Source organism: Eleginops maclovinus, chromosome 2, assembly GCF_036324505.1.
Source record: "Eleginops maclovinus isolate JMC-PN-2008 ecotype Puerto Natales chromosome 2, JC_Emac_rtc_rv5, whole genome shotgun sequence".
Lineage (NCBI taxonomy): Eukaryota > Metazoa > Chordata > Actinopteri > Perciformes > Eleginopidae > Eleginops > Eleginops maclovinus.
Window position 1 is genome coordinate 8,610,053 of NC_086350.1, and position 19,870 is coordinate 8,629,922.

At 43.0% G+C, this 19,870-nt stretch overlaps 1 protein-coding gene across 4 annotated transcripts; it reads left to right on the forward strand.

The window, feature by feature from the left end:
• The first annotated feature begins 40 nt into the window (after positions 1–40).
• On the forward strand, positions 41–18,536 carry cnot4a (CCR4-NOT transcription complex, subunit 4a). Of its 4 annotated transcripts, XR_010167965.1 has the most exons (16): positions 41–275; positions 1,832–2,054; positions 2,696–2,893; positions 3,179–3,265; positions 3,623–3,724; positions 3,930–4,055; positions 4,177–4,301; positions 4,393–4,599; positions 5,108–5,162; positions 5,297–5,552; positions 6,476–6,979; positions 8,885–9,118; positions 9,743–10,451; positions 11,945–12,138; positions 17,007–17,132; positions 17,728–18,536. XR_010167965.1 is itself a non-coding variant. In XM_063907841.1 (13 exons), the coding sequence occupies exons 2-13, from the start codon at positions 1,881–1,883 to the stop codon at positions 10,072–10,074; spliced, it is 2,400 nt and encodes a 799-aa protein (XP_063763911.1). In that variant the 5' UTR covers positions 41–275; positions 1,832–1,880; the 3' UTR covers positions 10,075–11,588. The 4 variants fall into 4 exon arrangements, 2 of the variants coding, with proteins under 2 accessions (XP_063763911.1, XP_063763925.1); XR_010167966.1 differs by lacking the exons at positions 11,945–12,138; positions 17,007–17,132; positions 17,728–18,536 and adding an exon at positions 11,745–11,763; XM_063907841.1 differs by lacking the exons at positions 11,945–12,138; positions 17,007–17,132; positions 17,728–18,536 and having other exon boundaries at positions 9,743–11,588.
• The last annotated feature ends 1,334 nt before the right edge of the window (positions 18,537–19,870 follow it).

The window sequence follows — 19,870 nt, forward strand, 5'->3', positions numbered from 1 at the left end:
AGACTCAGTTGCTATGAACACTTGCCCCACTCCCTCCTCCCTACTTTAATGCTAGCTAAGATGGTGGTTTGAGCGTAAATTGTCTCCACTATACCAAGAAAAGAAAGGGGCAAAACATCTTTATAGCCTTTTAATAACAACAGAACAACATAACTACGGCTATCTTAAGTGACCGGTTATAGACATTTTGACATTTCAGACACATTGGCTCGCAGTCCCCGCCCAATTTGGTGTGACTCCCTTTGGAGAGGAATCCTAAGCTAAATACGGACAGGGTAAGTAACGCTAGCCGAAATGCTAGTTGGGCTAGCCAGCTTCAATCCTCCCTCAATAAATAAAGGGCAGTTGAGTCTGTGTCACTATTTTACACACTGGTACTGGAGTATTCCCTGCTCAGTGTCCAGGTAATCTGAATGTCGTGAGAGCCATGTCAGTTGTTTATAGTGCCAACAACTTGTTCCCAGGTTAGCTTTAGCTTGTGTAGGCCTCTTCGTAAACTCTGATGAGAATGTAACAGCTAGCTATGCCGATGCTAGCGGCTAGCTTACAGCAAGCTGTCAGTTAATATATGGCAGAAGGCGTATCGTTGTGGCAGAGGTATTTTAAATTGTCAATATGAAGGTAATAATGACCTCTGTGTGTTTTGGTGTTGTGATTAAACTCACAACTACTCCTGGATACTTGCTATTAGTTAGACCGGCTTCTTTGACCAATTCGCGGCTAAAGTTAGCTTAGCCTAATGTTAGTCAAATAACATCTGTCATAATGTACGATCCAGTAGAGAGAGAAGCTAAAGTTACCCGCTAGGTACTCCGGCTTCATACACGACTTTACCAATCAGCTGGTTTCTGTAAAGAAAGCAGGATAACTGTGACACTCCTGTACGTGTTCATGTATCAGGGAAATGTTGGTGACTATTTGAAAATGTTGGCATTTCCCTGTTATCGTTTAACTCAGCTGTACACTGTCAGGGTTTATCAATCTGGGTTTATCATCCGTTGGCCTACTGGCTGCAGTGTTGTCGTGTAGGAACCTAACTGGTGTTTAAATGCTAACAGACTCGGTTGTAAACTATATGCCGTTATTTCCCTTTAACGTGTATCATGACGATGTGTCAACTACTGTCAACCCCTGGAAGATACCACAACATCCGCATTATCACTTAAACATGATGACAGCTGTTTTGACTTGTTTTCTAAGATAAACAGGCTGTGTTCTATTATAAGAGAAGTCTTCATTAAACTCGTCCAGTATGTCACGAAGCCCTGTACTGATTACTCCTTTGTGGAGGTAAACATTGTTTTAAAGAGGTGTTTATTTAACTTAATTTATGGAGGTTGTAGTTTGCAACCTATCAGAGCCCAAGTCTACTTTTTGAAATGCCTTATTTTGTTTGATAAATAGATTTTCAGAATACTTTTAATTTATTTCTCTGGCTCGACTAATTGTTTCAGCTTAAATCTGCTGAGAGCCATTTCAATATTTGTTCTACACTGTGTTGTATAAAGGTATGAGACAGAACATCAGGGACAGCTAACCACCAGTACAATGTGTGTTGTAGTTGGTCAAACTAAAGCCTGTCAATCAGCCATGCAGTTGAATCAACTCATCTCTTCAAAGTTTAATCAAAAACGTGTTTGTAGATTGACTAGTTGATTGTGGTGTTTCCGTGGCTGATGAAAAGATAATGCATTTTGGTGTGCTATGTCTGATATTGTGACCTTGTTTCAGAGGCTATACCATCCAGCCATGTGTCAGGACGACAAGTTCAGCTGATATTTTTTTTTAAACGTGTCATGATGGAGCTTTTAAACTTTGTTTGTTTTCTCAGCCTTGTGCTCTGTGACCAGCTTCAACACTCACCATCGCCGTGCCATAGGATGTCCCACAGCCCTGAGATAAAGGACGACCCCATGGAGTGCCCTCTGTGTATGGAACCGCTGGAGATTGATGACGTCAACTTCTTCCCCTGCACCTGCGGCTATCAGATTTGCCGCTTCTGTTGGCATCGCATTCGCACAGACGAAAACGGTCTCTGCCCCGCCTGCAGAAAGGTGAAGAGATGATGAGATGGATATGAATGCTGGGAAACTCATCACAACTGACAGGGGATTTTTCTTTAGTGACAACAGAAGGGATGATGCTACGTGTCCAAATATTCATCTGGGGAAGAGATTCAAACATTAGCTCATAGTCATTTACAGTTTACAGCCTCAGCAGATTTGATTTCAATTGCACACGTGACAAAAACAGCATAGAATCCAGAAAATAAGAAATGTTTCCTGAGAAGTCAAGAAGCCATTGATTTAAAAAAACAAAAAACGAACTCCCTTTAACATTAGGATAAAACACTAACAAGAAAAGGAAAAACTAAATGACATCAGCATTTTGAAAATATTCTGCAAGAAAAGAAAACATGATATAAAAACAAAGACGTATCTTTTTTAAATACTAAAGAAAAGAAAAAATACTATATACATATATGTCAAATATTTAATTATTTAATGATAACAGGTGATATATTTATATCATATATGATGTTCAGTTTGGCTGGTAATGCCTGTTGCACTACTATATTGTCAACCAGAGGCCTCAGTTACTCGCTGACCTTTACAAAGCTACTAGAAAAGTATTATTTTTTCTAGTGTTGGATACCTCTTCCATATTTTTTTCCCCTTTTTTTTTTTTTTTGTAGCCTTACCCAGAGGACCCTGCTGTGTACAAGCCCCTGTCACAGGAGGAGATCCAAAGGATAAAGAACGAAAAGAAGCAGAAACAGAACGAGAAGAAGCAGAAGGTGACAGAAAACCGAAAGCACCTGGCCAGTGTCAGAGTGGTGCAGAGAAACCTAGTGTTTGTGGTCGGGCTCTCGCAGCGACTCGCCGACCCGGAGGTGAGTTCAGGGTCTCCAAAAGCTCGGTGGTTTATGCTACATGCGATCTAAGAGTGTTGGTATGGTTTTAGCTTGATATGAATACGGCTATGATAAGCTGACGTAAACAGCTGGTCATGGTATTTCGGATTTTTCAGACCATGATCATTATCATAAATACTTTTGAATTGGAATCTCCCTCTGAAGCGTTGTGTGTACTTATGTTTTTGATATTGTTTTTAAGAGTTCACATTGCACCCAAAACTTTGTGATAAGTGAAATATCTGTTAACACTTGTGCCCACAGGTCCTAAAACGGCCAGAGTATTTTGGTAGGTTTGGGAAAATCCATAAAGTGGTCATCAACAATAGCACATCATACGCAGGGTCACAGGTAAGACGTTAAACCCAATCTAGAATATGTATCCAAAATGTCTGTTTCTAAATATGACAAGAACATAATCAACATCATTTTAGAATAACTTTGTATCTTTTAATAAGGAAATGTTGAACCCCTTTGTTGTATAAACATTATTTCTCTATTTTTTTTTAGTCGTTTTTATTGCATATCATTTCGCTCTTCCCCTTTTCTCTCCTGCGTATCTCTTCTTACCTCTCATTATTGCATGTGAGAAATCAATGTTGGGAATCCTTATTCATTGCTTTCCTGGAATTCCACTGTAAACAGAATTACTCTGCTTCAGTATATGTCTGTGCCTTGTATGTTTACTTTAACTTTGTGTTTTTACAGGGGCCGAGTGCCAGCGCTTATGTGACTTACATCCGCTCTGAAGACGCTTTAAGAGCAATACAGTGTGTCAACAACGTGGTCGTCGATGGGAGAACACTCAAGGTGAGAAGTTAAAAACTGCTTTTCTCTTTTATAAAAGTGTTATTTGTATAAAAAGGCATGTGAGAACTGTATTCTTTATTTTCTTTATCCTTTAAACAACCTGCTATGTGAAATAGTAGGATTAAACCAAAAGTCCTTGGACGCAAACTCCTTAGTCTTGATGTATGAATGGTTTCATTTTGTTCTCTTTTTGTCTCTGTTCCAGGCTTCTTTAGGCACAACAAAGTACTGCAGTTACTTTCTTAAAAGTATGCAGTGTCCAAAACCTGATTGTATGTATCTACATGAGCTCGGGGATGAAGCAGCTAGCTTTACAAAAGAGGAGATGCAGGTGGAATAGTTGTTTCTTTTTGTGAAATGTGAATTAAACTGTCATGCTTTTGCTGTAGGTGTTCACCATTTATGCTCTGTGCATTAATAAAAGGATTAATGTTGATCAATATTTGTTTTAGGCGGGGAAACATCAAGAGTATGAGCAGAAACTCCTCCAAGACCTCTATAAAATTAACCCTAGCTTTCTACAACCTCCAGCATGTGGAACAGAGAAGTCAAAGAGTAAATCCAACTCCACACAGAGGTTGGTTTTTTTATTGATTTTTTTCTGTGTTCTTCCTCTTATTGCTTCCCTTGGCGCAAACCTCACTTCTCTGCTGCTCTCTTTGTGGCAGAAGCAACGGTAGCAACGGTAAAGATGGCTGGCCGACGCTGTCAGGACACAACAAACTGGCCAATGGGCTTTCAGAGGACCGCAAGTCTCCTCCGCTGCTAGACTTTCTAGACCAAGAAGGTATCACTTCAGACGGGCTAGAAACAGACATGGGTTCTGCGCAGTGTTCTGCACTGTCCCCCTTCTCCTCCAACTGCGACAGTAACAGGTAACGTTCACTACACCAGTCAAAAGGCTTTCAGTCCACAGTCATTAAATTATTAGATCATAGAGATATTAGGGAACAATCTCCTATCTTAAATCGGATGTGAACGCAGAGGCTTTTGGCAAGCAGCACGGAATTCTCCACTAGCTTCATTTACTTTCTGTCATCATCTGCGCTTTAGATCAATCTTTTATTGATAGTCTTTTAGGTCTTTCTTTTATCCGTCAGATAGACAGAAACTGCCTGAAGAACAAATGGTTCAAATCTGTTCTGAGGTTATTGGAGTGGTGCAAAGACCCGATTTCTTTGTTGCTGCAGCAAACAAATTCTCCATAAACCAGAATCCATTTCATCTTTATCTCCTCTGCAATCATACTTTTAACGGCTCTGTACCGTTTAAACTTTAATTCAGTTATCTATTTTTCAACATGTTTCCTCCTTGATGTTTGTATGTTATGTTTCTCTGTGTTAAACTGCTAGTAACTAATAAAGTTGTATTTTGAATTTGCAGTCCCAGTGATAAACCAGAGTCGATCGGTATGGTGAACGGAGAAACTTTCCAACAGGTAGAAACAATAATTGTATCATGCCTTTATTCTCAGTTTGTTTCTGTTGCATGATTTTAAAAACAAAGGAGAACCTGGTCTAGGAAGGCCAATCTCACAAGCGTTTGCCCCGTTTTCTCCCCCTGTTTTTCCAGATGCCCTGCAGTGACTCCCCCTCTCCTCCCCCGGGTTTAACAAAGCCCAGCCTGGTAGTGCCCATCAGCGTGTCAGACCTCACCGCCCGGTCACCCTTCGAGGGAGCGGCAGCCGAGTCTCAGTCGCTCTTTTCAGACAACAGCAACTTCAGACATCCTAACCCTCTACCCGCCGGCCTCCCCCCCTTCCCCAGCTCCCCCCGCAGCAACTCGGACTGGCCCATGACCCCCGAACCACAGAGCCTTTTCACGTCAGGTACAGAGCGGATCTGACATCATGTTTTTCTGTAGTGTTTCATTGGTTGGTTTTTGGTCTAGTTTCAAATTCTGATTGACCTGTTACCTGCAGTGTTCTCATAATACTGTGGACATGAGCATTACACATCATTACATCCACTGGAATAGTAGTGTCTCCATAATTCAGGTATTTTCTGCTTCTATATTTCCCTGGAATAAAAAAATGTGCTATACTGAGCCATCTGAATGTATTTTTGTCGACACTACTGGGTGCATCCCTGTAGTGTCGACAAAATATTCTTATTACATTTTAAATGTTCCTTCTGCTTGATGGCATTCAGTTTGTAAAGATCAATAATACTGGAAACAGTTTAGGTGCTTATTTGTGAAACTGTTTCGAATGTTGACTTTTTGTAAGCAATTTTTTAAATGGAGGCCATTTGAATGGGAGACCTTTTTCGTAAATAATAACATGGAGGAAATAGTCCTTCTTATTCAACACTTATGACCCAATAAGGTGTGCAGCAATGTCTCCATCTCCATATTTGCCTTTTTTTTAGAGTTTGTTATCATAAATGTCTTTAATAAAAGAGAAATAACGAGGTGAAATACCAAGCGGGCAAACCTTTTACAAAACGAGAGTGCATCTGGGTCGGCTTTAACCCACAGTAATCCTCATTGAGCAGGATGTTGTGTGTTTGCAAACTGTGCCTGTGATGTAGTTACAAAGTTCTTCACGGGGAAAAGAAAAAGACAAACGAAACAGCTGAAGATAGAAATGTGTTTAGAAATGCTTCAAATCAAAGAAAGCCACAGATGTCTGATGGTAAAGGCTAAGCATTCCAAAGTCCCGAGGCTCAAGGCTAATCAATTAGCTAAAGAATTCCCACGGCTCGCCAGCTAGCACTTTCTCAGTAACGCATCTCTCTTCTCTCCTCGCAGACACAATACCAGTGTCTTCCTCCACAGACTGGCAGGCGGCCTTTGGCTTCGGCTCCTCCAGCAAACAGCAGGACGACGACCTGGGCTTCGATCCCTTCGACGTCACTCGTAAAGCCTTGGCCGACCTGATCGAGAAGGAGCTGTCGGTGCAGGATCAGAGCCCCTTGTCCTCGGGGCTCCTCTCCCACAGTGGGAGCGCTCACAGTCATGGCCTGCCTCCCCTGAACCCGAACGCCTCGCACCACTTCCCCAGCGGCCTGCCACGCCTCCCCCAGCTCCACCACAGAGCCATCTACAGCTCCTTCAGTTTCCCGGGCAGTCACAACAGCCAGGCCAGCCAGCAGCAGCAGCAGCCATCCTCCAGACACCCCTGGATGGGCATCCCGACACGAAATAACCTCACACACTTGAACCACTCAGCCAGTGCTGCCTCACACAGTCATTTCCTGGACCTGAATCTGCCCCCTCAGCACAACACAGGGCTGGGCGGGATCCCCATCTCAGGTACTGGACGCCTCGGCGACGCCTTTCTGCACGCTTACACTGAATGTTACGTGGTGCATATCGGTATTTAAGATCACTATTAAAGCACAGCCTTGTAGCTCTGTGGTCAGTGGGGACAGTAACTGAGTATTTCAGCCGTACTTAGGAACAATTTTTAAGGTACTTTAGTTTGTGCTTTGGTTGAGAGTATACAGTGGGGCAAAAAAGTATTTAGTCAGCCACCAATTGTGCAAGTTCTCCCATTTAAAAAGATGAGAGAGGCCTGTAATTTTTATCATAGGTATACCTCAACTATGAGAGACAGAATGAGAAAATAAATCCAGGAAATCACATTGTAGGATTTTTAAAGAATTTATTTCAAATTATTGTGGAAAATAAGTATTTGGTCAATAACAAAAGTTCATCTCAATACTTTGTTATATACCCTTTGTTGGCAATGACAGAGGTCAAACGTTTTCTGTAAGTCTTCACAAGGTTTTCACACACTTGCTGGTATTTTGGCCCATTCCTCATGCAGATCTCCTCTAAAGCAGTGATGTTTTGGGGCTGTCACTGGGCAACACGGACTTTCAACTCCCTCCAAAGGTTTTCTATGGGGTTGAGATCTGGAGACTGGCTAGGCCACTCCAGGACCTTGAAATGCTTCTTACGAAGCCACTCCTTCGTTGCCCTGGCGGTGTGTTTGGTATCATTGTCATGCTGAAAGACCCAGCCACGCTTCATCTTCAGTGCCCTTGCTGATGGAAGGAGGTTTTCACTCAAAATCTCACGATACATGGCCCCATTCATTCTTTCCTTTACACGGATCAGTCGTCCTGGTCCCTTTGCAGAAAAACAGCCCCAAAGCATGATGTTTCCACCCCCATGCTTCACAGTAGGTATGGTGTTCTTTGGATGCAACTCTGCATTCTTTCTCCTCCAAACACGACGAGTTGAGTTTTTACCAAAAAGTTCTATTTTGGTTTCATCTGACCATATGACATTCTCCCAATCCTCTTCTGGATCATCCAAATGCCCTCTAGCAAACTTCAGACGGGCCTGGACATGTACTGGCTTAAGCAGGGGGACACGTCTGGAACTGCAGGATTTAAGTCCCTGGCGGCGTAGTGTGTTACTGATGGTAGCCTCTGTTACTTTGGTCCCAGCTCTCTGCAGGTCATTCACTAGGTCCCCCCGTGTGGTTCTGGGATTTTTGCTCACCGTTCTTGTGATCATTTTGACCCCACGGGGTGAGATCTTGCGTGGAGCCCCAGATCGAGGGAGACTAGCAGTGGTCTTGTATGTCTTCCATTTTCTAATAATTGCTCCCACAGTTGATTTCTTCACACCAAGCTGCTTACCTATTGCAGATTCAGTTTTCCCAGCCTGGTGCAGGTCTACAATTTTGTCTCTGGTCTCCTTTGACAGCTCTTTGGTCTTGGCCATAGTGGAGTTTGGAGTATGACTGTTTGAGGTTGTGGACAGGTGTCTTTTATACTGATAACGAGTTCAAAAAGGTGCCATTAATACAGGTAACGAGTGGAGGACAGAGGAGCCTCTTAAAGAAGAAGTTACAGGTCTGTGAGAGCCAGAAATCTTGCTTGTTTGTAGGTGACCAAATACTTATTTTACTGAGGAATTTACCAATCATTCATTAAAAATCCTACAATGTGATTTCCTGGATTTCTTTTCTCATCAACAACTTATACTTCAGGTATATTTTGTCGGAGCTTTACTTGAGGAGTGGTATTTCCTTCTTTAAGTAAATGTTTTCTCGCTCCTCCATTGATTGTGATTCTTGTTTCAATTAGTGTTTATTGACCTCACTGAGGGAATGCTGGGAGATGCAGTTCTGCAGCTGACCACTAGTCGGTGATCTAAGCACCCGATGAAATTGAGTGCTCACCTTCTTCTCCTCTCCTGCAGAAAACAGTGGCTCTATAGACGGCTTAAATGTGAAAGAGTGGCAGGATGGCCTCAGAGCTCTGCTGCCCAACATCAACATCAACTTCGGGGGCCTCCCAAACTCCTCTTCCTCTTCATCCTCCTCATCCTCCAACAGTGTTAACCACATCGGGGGCCCGGTGGGGCCGGCAGGTCTCTCTCACAGCCTGAGCTGGGAAAGCACAGCCAGCTGGATGGACCCTGCTATCATCACAGGTACAAACGCTCACTCTAATGGTGGTTAGGTGAAAGTATGTAAAGCAGGAGTGAAAACATGGCCATTACAGTTTGACATAAGTTTACTCAAATATGAGACCAAGAAACTAATTCCCACAATAGAGAGGCTGGAATCAGAATGACATGTGTGAAGAATAATTTGAACAATTAATAAAGTAGTTTATTTATGACTCGTCCTTTCAGCTCTAAATATATTTTTAGTTTTGGACTTGACCAGACGGAATAAAGGATTGTAAAATGTCATGTTTTGACTATTTGTTGACAATTCTAAGACATTTATAGAACAATAAATACATTTAAAAAATCAACAGCCTAGGACTTACTAGAGTTTGCAGCCTGATATAACTACACTTTATTTAATCATATGGATACAAATGATTAACTTGAGATGGTCTTTTATGTCATAAAAACAGGACAATCACACCTAAAATGATCAGAACCTCTTCCACAATAAACAACAAAACCACAGCCAGTAAATAAACAACAGAAATGAACGTCAAAATGTTTCCTTGGAGCTTCTTTTTTCGAAACAATATATTTATCTTTTTTCAAATCCCAAAACAATGAAAAGTCACTTAAATCTCTCACCTGTTCACCCCCCAGGTATCCCAGCCTCGGCGGGGAACAGTTTAGACTGTCTCCAGGACGACAACCCCCCCCACTGGCTCAAGTCGCTTCAGGCTCTCACAGAGATGGACGGTCCGGCCTGCTCGGCGATGCCCGTTCCCCACCAGCCCATCCACAGCAGTCTCCTCGACGCCCACCTTCCCCTCCATCACAGAGCCACCGGCGGCTGGGCTCCCTACATGGCCCCCCCCACAGCCAACCCCGCCAGCCAGTTCCACTCCCCTCCCCCCGGCTTCCAGACCGCCTTCAGACCCCCCGGACAGCCGGCCACAGAGCTGCTACAGAGTGCCGCTTTGGACCGCCACTGAACACAGACTACACCCCTCCACCCCCACTTTATACCCACTCATCCTGTACCCCCCCTCAATGCAATACACACCAATCTGCAGAGTATGAAAAATGATTAACAAAGTAACAAACATGCTTTCTTCTTTTTCTCTTCCTCATTCCTTCTCGTCGACTCCCAGGCCTCTTTGTTTTTGTTTGGCGCACAGGTCATCGATACCTTTCCCATGCGACCATCATCCCTCCTTAGACCGTGCTCTGGGCGTAACATGGCATTCATCGCGTAGCTCGCTGCTAACGGAGAGCACAGGAGACAGTTCAGCACCGAGCGCCCAGCGGTGACATACGAGCTAACTCCACAGAGAAACAAACGAGCTGAAGGGAGGCGTTTGTTTAAAAAGTAACTAATGATTAAGCATGAACAACATTTGTGTTTTCGAAAGGTGACTTCACTATTTGTTTTTGCGAGGAATGAAGCAAGCTGTGAATCTGCTGTTGAAGCTTTGCCCCAAAGACCCTCATCCTCCCCACTTTAACTGGGTCAACCCTTAACAGCCAAGTTGTGAATACAGCGAGGTGAGAGAGAGAGAGAGAGAGAGAGAAAGGGGGTTGGCGCCTAGCTTTTTTTAAAGAGAAGCTGAGATTTGGGTGTTAGAGTGGATGCAGATGACAGGGGATTCGAGGGCGCAGGCCATGCATGGGCTCCCTGTTCGGTAGGGACACATGACCTGCCTGAGAGGCCACTTGGCCCACTTTCCCTTTAGTCAAGGACTCCCACTGGCCCTGTCCTGCTGCAGGGAAAATGTTGCTGAACCTCTGTATCAGAGGATAGAGCACTGCCTACCGCAGGACGCAGGATCTCTGGGAGATGGTGGAACACATCCTCAACTCTAGGGTTAGACTCTTACTCACAGTGCCACTGTGTGGTACCTGCAGTAGCTATCCCTAACATGGACAGCCACAACAAAGATAGACAATGACTAAAGATGAGGTATGTCAAAGATACTAAAGAGGGTAGCAACAGGGTTAGCGGGGGCTTAACCCAGGCCTTAAAACGGACAGATGAGAGAAAGGAGCTTGAGTGATTGGAGGGGGAGTGTAGCGTCAAGGAATGCTGAAAAATATGCAATATTGTATGACTTCAGCAGCTGTATGTGAGTGTGTGTCCCAAAGGAAGGTGCTGCAAGACAATTCCAAGTACTGTAGCAGTGATTTAAAAGCTCTCAACCTCTTTAGGGTATGAGATCGACCTCTCCGACCACCGCCTTTTTTGTTTTTTGAAGTCTTAATTCTGATCCATGTTCGTTCTGTCTCTCTCTCTCTTACCCTCCACTCCCACCCCTCCTGCTGTTCCCTATTTAACAGTATTTCACAAAAATGAACAAAATCATCCAGGAGAATCCAACACGGTCATACAGTGGGTTTTAACATGATGTTGCGCATTTAAAAAAAAAAACAAAGTTGAGGCGCTAAAAGGAAGTGAACTGTCCTCTGCAGGTCTGGAAAAATGAACCTTAAATAAAACTGAAAACTCAGAGCTGGTGTTTGTCTACTGTTGTGTTCTCAGCACCCCGATTCAAACATGTGCACTTATAAATATTTAAACTTTAAAGTACTCATCAGCCATACTGTGTAGAGCTCAGGAAGGTCACTATAAATCACTCTTGCTTTTTGTTCCAATGTCTTCCACTAGAGGGCAGATGGCTTTCTGTCAGTGATGAAGCTCTGCAGTCAAACTTCAGTCGAGCAAACACAAGATTACACAGAATGATACCACAGTTTGTCAAACACACCATGTTTAATCACACTAAAAGAAGATTACAACTTACTAGGTACATTCAATAATACATGCAGCTATAATGCAAACAAATGTGATTTGTTCTCATTTTTCAGAGCCGGTGTTTTCAGTGGGAACAGAGCATGTGTGCATATCGCAGCGCTTCAGTTTGCAGCTCTGCACTCTCCCCGGCCAATGCAGCAGTAGATACCTGCAGCAGCAGAGCCCCTTTTTTTTGTCCTGTAGGTCTTCTGACAGACACAGGGAGGAGCACCGTCGATACAGTGGCTTCAATAGATATCAGAATCAGGTGACTCGATGTACACATTTGACATTTCAATATTGTTTTGCAGTCGCTGCTGTGGCCAGAAGGACAATCCAACGTTGTTACTGGCTTTGGGCTGCAATTTAATATTGTTTTCCTTATTGATTAAAAGTATGCATTGAAAGCATTTATAGGCAGCATCCAAATATTTTATTAAATGATCTTTAACGTACTATAGTGTAGTTATGAGCAGTTGTAAATACATAGATTTTTAAGTGTCTATTCATCTTCAGTTGCCAACAATTATCAGATTGTGTATTATTATTCATAGAAGTGTGCTATAACAGGATTATGTATTTGTTTATGTACTGTATAAATATAGGTGTGTGTTCGTGTGTGTGTCTCTGCTTTTAAGCCTCTTTAGTTTCAGACCCTGTCAGCCTCACCAGTCTCAGTTTCAGCCTCTGGTCTCATACCCTTTAGTATTTGCCCCTCTGGCTTAGGTCCCCATTTTTCAACCCCTCTAGTTTAAGCCCCCCTGGTTTTAGCCCCTCTAGTTCCCGCCCGTCTGGTTTCAAAAACCCTCAAGCTTTGACCCCCTCTGGTTTCAACCCCTCCAGTTTCAGGCCCTCTAGTATTTGCCCCTCTGGTTACAACCTATTTAGCTTCGGCCCCTCTGGTTTCAGACCCTCTAGTTTAAAACTCTCTGGTTCAGCCTCTCTAATTTCAGCCCCTTTGGCTTCCAGTCTTTCTGTTTACAGTTTCAGCCCCTCTATTTTCAGCCCCTCTGGTTTCAACCCTACTGGTTTCAGCCCCTCTGGTTTCGACCCTTCTGGTTTCAGCCCCTCTATTTTCAGTCCCTCTGGTTTCAACCCCTCTGGTATCAACCCCCTCTGGTTTCAGCCCCTCTGGTTTCAACCCTTCTGGTTTCAGCCCCTCTATTCTCAGCCCCTCTAGTTTCAGCCCCTCTAGTTTCAGCCCCTCTGGTTTCAGCCCCCTCTGTTGTCAACCCCTCTGGTTTCAGCCCCTCTGGTTTCAGCCCCTCTGGTTTTAGCCCCTCCAGTTTCAGCCCCTCCAGTTTCAGCCCTTCTGGTTTCAGCCCTTCTGGTTTCAGCCCCTCTTGTTTCAGCCCCTCTGGTTTCAGCCCTTCTAGTTTCAGCCCTTCTGGTTTCAGCCCTTCTGGTTTCAGCCCCTCTGGTTTCAGCCCCTCTTGTTTCAGCCCCTCTGGTTTCAGCCCCTCTAGTTTCAGCACCTCTAGTTTCAGGCTCCAGGTGCTGAGGAGGCTTTAGCAGAGGAAGGTGAGTGTGTGAATAATGCAGGCAGGCAGCAGATTCAGGAGCTGTGACAATGAGTCAGCAGCAACACAGATGGGGGGGTTAGCTCTGCTGAGAGTGTTCCCGGACCAACACACACTCATGCCGACACTGCTCTGAAACATAATGGAGGGATCTTTGTGATGATGCATACCTGACAAGAATAGCATCTGTTTATTTTCTACAGCTACAGAAAATAACTCCAGCGTCTGGGCCTTTATTTCTGCTCTAGTGGAAAAATACTATAGAATTTACCTAAAATCCTGCCGGACTTAATTATTAAGTGCTCCGTGAGAGACGGTGTAGCCGAAAAAACTAATGATTAGCTTATTGATTTGCTTGCTTTGCTGAAACTGCATATTCATGCTCATTATTATAAGAGGAAGGGGCGGACTTGGGACTGAGGATGAATGATGAAGTAAGAGAGGTTGGAGGTAATTCATTATTTTAATTTCAAAGCACAAGAATTGGGAATTTTCCAGCATTTGAGCTTCCAATTCCCTCCAGTAACTGTTGGACTGAAGTATGCTGAGTAGTGAATAAATGTCCACAAACAGCATTTATCTATGTCCAGGTGTTTCATCAGGCCAAGCAAAAAAAACCTGATTTTTCAGGCCTCTGCAGGGGTTCGGTCTGTTAAACTGCTGAAATCTTGCTTTCCTTGAGGACTGCAGCTATGAGGGCATGTGGAGAGGGCACAGTAGCTGCAGTGGCTGCCTGTGCTGAGAGGCAACGATGGATTATGAAACAGTATACAATAACGCATCGTCTGAAGTGAGCGACATTTTGCAGGTGAATCAGAAAGTGCTGCAGTATTTTGTTCCCACTGGAGATACAGATTGTTTGTTTTAGGCCGCATCCTGTGACACATCCACACTGACAGTCCTCTACACAGTATTATACTCAATGCTGCATCACACTGTACGAAATAATGTAGGAAACCAGCAAGGAAATCCTGAGTTGCAGTTTATTCTAAAGGGAGTGTGTTGAAATTAAGGTTTGGGGAAGAGGGTAATGGAAGCAAGCCTTTTAAATATGTTTTTGGCCCCCTCCCTTTCACTTAAAAAAAAAACTGCAACACAGCAGTGTCGATATCCTCATAAATAACTCAAATTCATTTGACAAGAAGTGACCTTGTGTGCATCCTCACCCTGGTATGTATTTGTTTGTTTAGGATATGTTGACTGTTTGAGGGGGTTCCATCTTGCTCATTAATATAGACAAGGTTGCAGTGTAAGACTGTCTGTACGCACAGCAGGGTTTTGAGCTAAACGCTATCAGCATGCTAACATGCCCACATTGGCAATATCTACATGCTGATGTGAATCACATATACGTGCCTTTTCAGCTTAAATTAACATATATGCATGCTAACATTTGCTCATTTCCAACAGACACAAAGTATAGCTGAGAAGGTTCCCGGTCGGTTGTGATTGGCTCATGCCGCTGGAAAATCTGTCCAAAGCGAGAGGCATTTGCCAGAGCAAGTAAAACATGAGCTTCAAATTTGTCTGGTTCCCAGCCAACCTAAGTGTTGGACCGACCCACAAACTGACATTTGATCCTTGGAACAGGGGCACAGGCACAGGGGTCTCTGACCTCTTGGGCCCCTGGACCTGTGCTTGTTCAGAAGTTTATTCGTTCCAATCTGTACACTTCTTTACTTTACCCAAACTGACCAAAGTCTTTTTATGCATGTCAGCAATTCAGTAGTTTTACTGCAGCCCTTAATGTGTGTCAAGGAGGAGGACAACCTTAACTTACATTTTGAGGTTATGTGGTTTTCACATGTCAACATTATGATAGTTGATGATATATATGTGATTTCCGGGCCCTGGTTTGCTGCCTGCATGAGAAACCTGCAGGGACGCCTCTCAGCAGAAAGCACTCTCTCCATTTGTCAGCCTTTGACAGGCTCTCTCACCAGTGGGGCGGCCTGCACTGCAAAAAATTACCATTTTGGCAGGTGACTGTATGTAGTGTTTTATTAGGCTATGAAAACTAGAGCTAAAATGATTGGTCAATTAATCTATTACCCAGAAACTAATAAAGAACTATTTTTTTGATTTTTCCCAAATTGGTCACCTAAAAAAACCTTTTCTTTTCTAATGTAAACCGAATGATTAATTGTTGAATATTGGAAATAACGGTGGTTTAATATATAATAAAGTAGGTTGTTGAAGTGAGTTGTAGCCTTAATTAAACATCAAAAACTATTTTTTTTAATATTACAAATAGACCAAATAGTTGCCCTTCTCTGTAGGGTTGGACATTAACGGGTTTTTGTGAGTACAGAAATGAATTCAAACATGTCACCTTATATGCAGGAAGTCTCAGTCTAAGACTGAATGACTCAATAAGTTGGATATTTTTTACAGTGTGCACACAAGCCTTTACTGTAAACTCCACCAGCAGAACTGTTAATGTATCCCGGCCAGGAAAACTGACATGCTCCTCTATCATCCTACAGTATATAATGGCTCTTCTGTATGGACTCTGCATGTGGAGCAACATATGCGGTGGTTTATGACTAACGGTGTCTCTGTGTCATCTGGTGTATCTTCAGGGAAGACACATATCCTATGCATGTTTTTGTTCCTCATTGACTTTTTGTCTAGACAACACGACAGCTATTTAAGTCTCCTAACCTGAACATCAAATTGAAATGATTATCAGTTTTCAAAACAGTTTTTTTCCTGAAGATGTGATAACAAATCAATACAGCAATGTGAAGGAGATGAATGAATGACTGACAGGCTGTAGGGGAGATTTGGGGAAATCGGTTTTCTTGCTGAGAGTAAGAAGATCTATACCAAAAAAGTTGAGCCAGCAGACGGTAAGGTTAAAGTTTGGGAACAGTTAGTCCGGCTAAGATGACCAAACCAGGCAACCAGCACCGCTACAGGCCTTTACACACCGGGGTGCAACATAGACATAATTCTCCTGTATCTTTTTAACTAAATCTTAATTTAAGATCCCTCTTTCTGATCAACAGTTATGTAGTGTGTGTGTCCAGGTCTTTAATTGTGAAAGTTAAGAATACAATTTGTCAGTCTAGTATGGGCTGCTTTTGCCAAGGTTGAAATAAAGGATCCGGTTTTGTACCACGAGGCTTCGTGTTGCTGTTTTATAATCCTTGTTAGCAACCAAATAACCGTATATATGGCTGTGATAAAGATCAAGAAAACTTCAGTTATATATTGGAATTCAAAAACAGCATTTGGCAGAAGCCTTTAAGTCAAAAATGATGATATGGTATAGTAGGTTTTAAAAAGGCTGTGTGCTAAGCTAACAGACTGCTAACTTTAGTTTCACATTGAACGTACAGACAGGAAAGCTCAATATTATAAATGATCATTCTTGTCTTAAAATGTTGAACAATTCCTTTAAAGATCATCAGTCCTAACATCCTTTTTCCAGCTCCACAGTGACCTTTGTTGCTGCTTCCGTCTCCAGTCAGCATGTCAGCTTCACGGCAATATCCTTTTGTGGTTTTGTGTTTGCCAGCCTCCTTGAGCACTGTGTGGTGATGTAATTGAAGCGGGAAGGTCACAGCGCTGGTTTTTCGTTGATGTTAAGTTTTGAATTTTTCTCCCCCAGACAAGCCCGCTGACACTGCACACTGGGCAGGAGCAGCATGTAAACTGAGATCCTCATCGCCCGATACCACAAGGACACATCCAGACCGGAGCATTGATAACAGATTCTATCAGGGCTGAAGAGATGGTTAGTAGAACATGTCTATTACATGTTATTGGGTTTCAGTAGATACATCTTCAAATAACTGAAGAAATCTACCATTTAAGAAGATATTTCTGCATGCTGAGCTGTGCAAGTGGCTTTGCTCTAGAGCTTTGGGCCCATCAATCCGTCATCTGCTAAATTGTTATAAACAAAGGTTCATGGTTCCCAGAGGATGCTTCCTTCTGACTTTTTGATCCTATATTCTTCCTGAGGGCTACCATGTGGTTGATATTTGTGTTTGAGTGTGTCTTAACAACTGTTGGATGGATAGCCATGAAAAAGACATTTACATTTCTCTCGGGGTAAATTGGGATAACCATTTAGTCTAGCTAGCCCTATATCATCAGGTCAAACTTTATAATATGTCCGAAACTTTGATTAATGAGCAGAAAGAAACCATCAAAACAAATGACATTTTCAACATCCTCCTGTTGTACTTGGTTTAGTGCTTATTAGCAAATGTTAGCTTCCTAACACATTTAAACTAAAATGGCAAACCTGCGGTGCTTTCTGATGCCTCCATACTATTAGAAAAAGATATAGTGTTTCCTAATGTATACTGTGTATGCTTTTGCAGGCTGGCTGTGCACCTGACCATATGTCATATTGTTTGCGCTGCTGAGAGTGCAACAACAGATTGAGGCCTGATGACAGCTCATCCAAACTTCACATTACAGAGTGATGTATGTGTACAATGTTATAAACTAATTGTGAACATACTGCATATAACACTACGTGCTTTGTAAAGAGAACTGCAGTTACTACTAAAAGTAAAAGTATGCAATGTTGAATGCAAGCACAGTAAACAACGTTCTCACAGCAGGTATATTGAGCTGTCACAGGAAAAGCCAAGGTGTAAATAATAAAAATCAATAATGGCTGAATTCCATTTAGCTGCTTTGATTTAAGGTTGCTTGTATTGCGCATGCGGCCCGAGTTCATATCTGATGAGCGGCCTTTTTTCTGCATGCTTTCCTCCTTATCCACTCACTATAAAGCTATACAGGTCACAAAGTCCAAGAAGAAAGGAAAATCAGGGGCTAAACCAAAGCTATTGTTAGTGTGATTAGTGAAATCTGTGCTTTTTTTCTACTATGACAAGTCAAAATGTCTGTTGTGACCAAGACCTGCTAAACATGTTAGCATTGTGATAATGAGACCAAGCGCCTCACAGAGCTCCTAGCACGACTGCAGACTCTGCACTGTTTCTCTTCATGGATCGGTGCATGAATAGATGGACTCATCAGTTTATAGATTGATTATTTTATGGGCACATGGAGACACGGTGAACAATCAAACATATCGATGCTTGTTTTATAGTTAATGCACTCTGTCATACATTATTGCTAGAACACGGCGTGATGGCAGACACTCCACCACAGGATGTGTGAGTGTGTCTACGTCAATGGAAATTGAATAAACAGATAAAAATATGAGCGGGTAATTCATGATGAACTCTTTGCTTCTGATGGCCCCAGCACCACCTTCCCTGGACAGTATCTCCACAGTGACGTAGGGCTGTCAGTGGCCTGAGGTAAAGAGGTACATTTAACTGGCCTGAGTTTCACAGACACCATTTGTGGACTTCCACAAGGATGGGGAAATTATGGACGTGCCCTTAATTATTAAACAAGTGTGTCAGCAGCCCGGCCTGATGGAGGTAATGCAAAGAGGAAGTGGGCCAGAGAGAGGGCCTCGGGGATCGGGGGGGATAAGAGAAAGGCTGGTGGGCTCGGACCTAGGGGTGGAGGGGGTAGTGTTGGGCCCAAGGGATTTAGCTTTAGCATGGAAGATCCAATAATGCTGTCAAAGCTATTTTGCACATTGTTAACATTCAGAAGCTACAGTACACTCTGTATGAGGCTGTTGGTGGTTTAGTTTTCACTGCGATGAAGCCAAGGCCAGGGGACATGATACTCTGCATGCACAGCTGATTCAACCACAATGACAAGACCCCTGAGAAACTTTTTGGATGACGTCAACAGGAATGGCATGGCATTTTTGTACAAGAGATATGAGATGAGTGTCTGTCTTTAGAGAAATCGATCAGGGGAATATCAGGCGAGCCAGAGGCCTGACTCAGGCAAACCGGCCATCCTTTGCGTGTTCCTGAGAGTGTGAGAAACTCAATCAAAGACGGCAGTGTGGGAATAAGCACTTTCAGCCACAGTACATGTGCACCCAGGCATGACTCTAAACACTCATTCCTCGATAAGGATGTATTTTACTAACGGCTGACTTTATGTTCAGGCAGTTGTAAGACAGAGCGATGAGGGGGAGGAGGAGGAGACGTTAAGCTAGATGGAGGCGCGCTGCACCACTGACCGACAGCACCTCAATTAGTCCAACAAGCTGATCAGGGATTACCAAGACAGTGGTTTAAACCAGAGTTTCAATTACATGCTTCTCAACTGCATGTGGAGGCCAACACCTGTGTTAATATGAAACACCCATAAGTCTAGCGATACGCTATGTTTTTCTTGTTGTCAATGAATCCAGGTTGTTTGGTGTTATTTTGGCCACCTGGGTAAAGTGGAGCAATCTCTAATAAATAACAAGACATTATGGAAAACCACTTCGTAAATATTTGCCTGTTTCTGAGTGAGATGCTTCTGTCAACATGTTCATAGTCCAATATTTTCTCTCCTTTTACCTCTATTTTAGTCTCTGATAACTCCGGAATATCTGGGTCTTAAGCTAGTCCAACATGTTCTCCAGGT

Excerpts from the sequence above, each read along its gene's own strand:
- cnot4a (XM_063907841.1), top strand. The coding sequence starts at position 1,881 with ATGTCCCACAGCCCTGAGATAAAGGACGACCCCATGGAGTGCCCTCTG. Across the intron at positions 2,894-3,178 it reads AGCGACTCGCCGACCCGGAG|GTCCTAAAACGGCCAGAGTA; the intron begins GTGAGTTCAGGG and ends TTGTGCCCACAG. Across the intron at positions 6,980-8,884 it reads GGGCGGGATCCCCATCTCAG|AAAACAGTGGCTCTATAGAC; the intron begins GTACTGGACGCC and ends CCTCTCCTGCAG.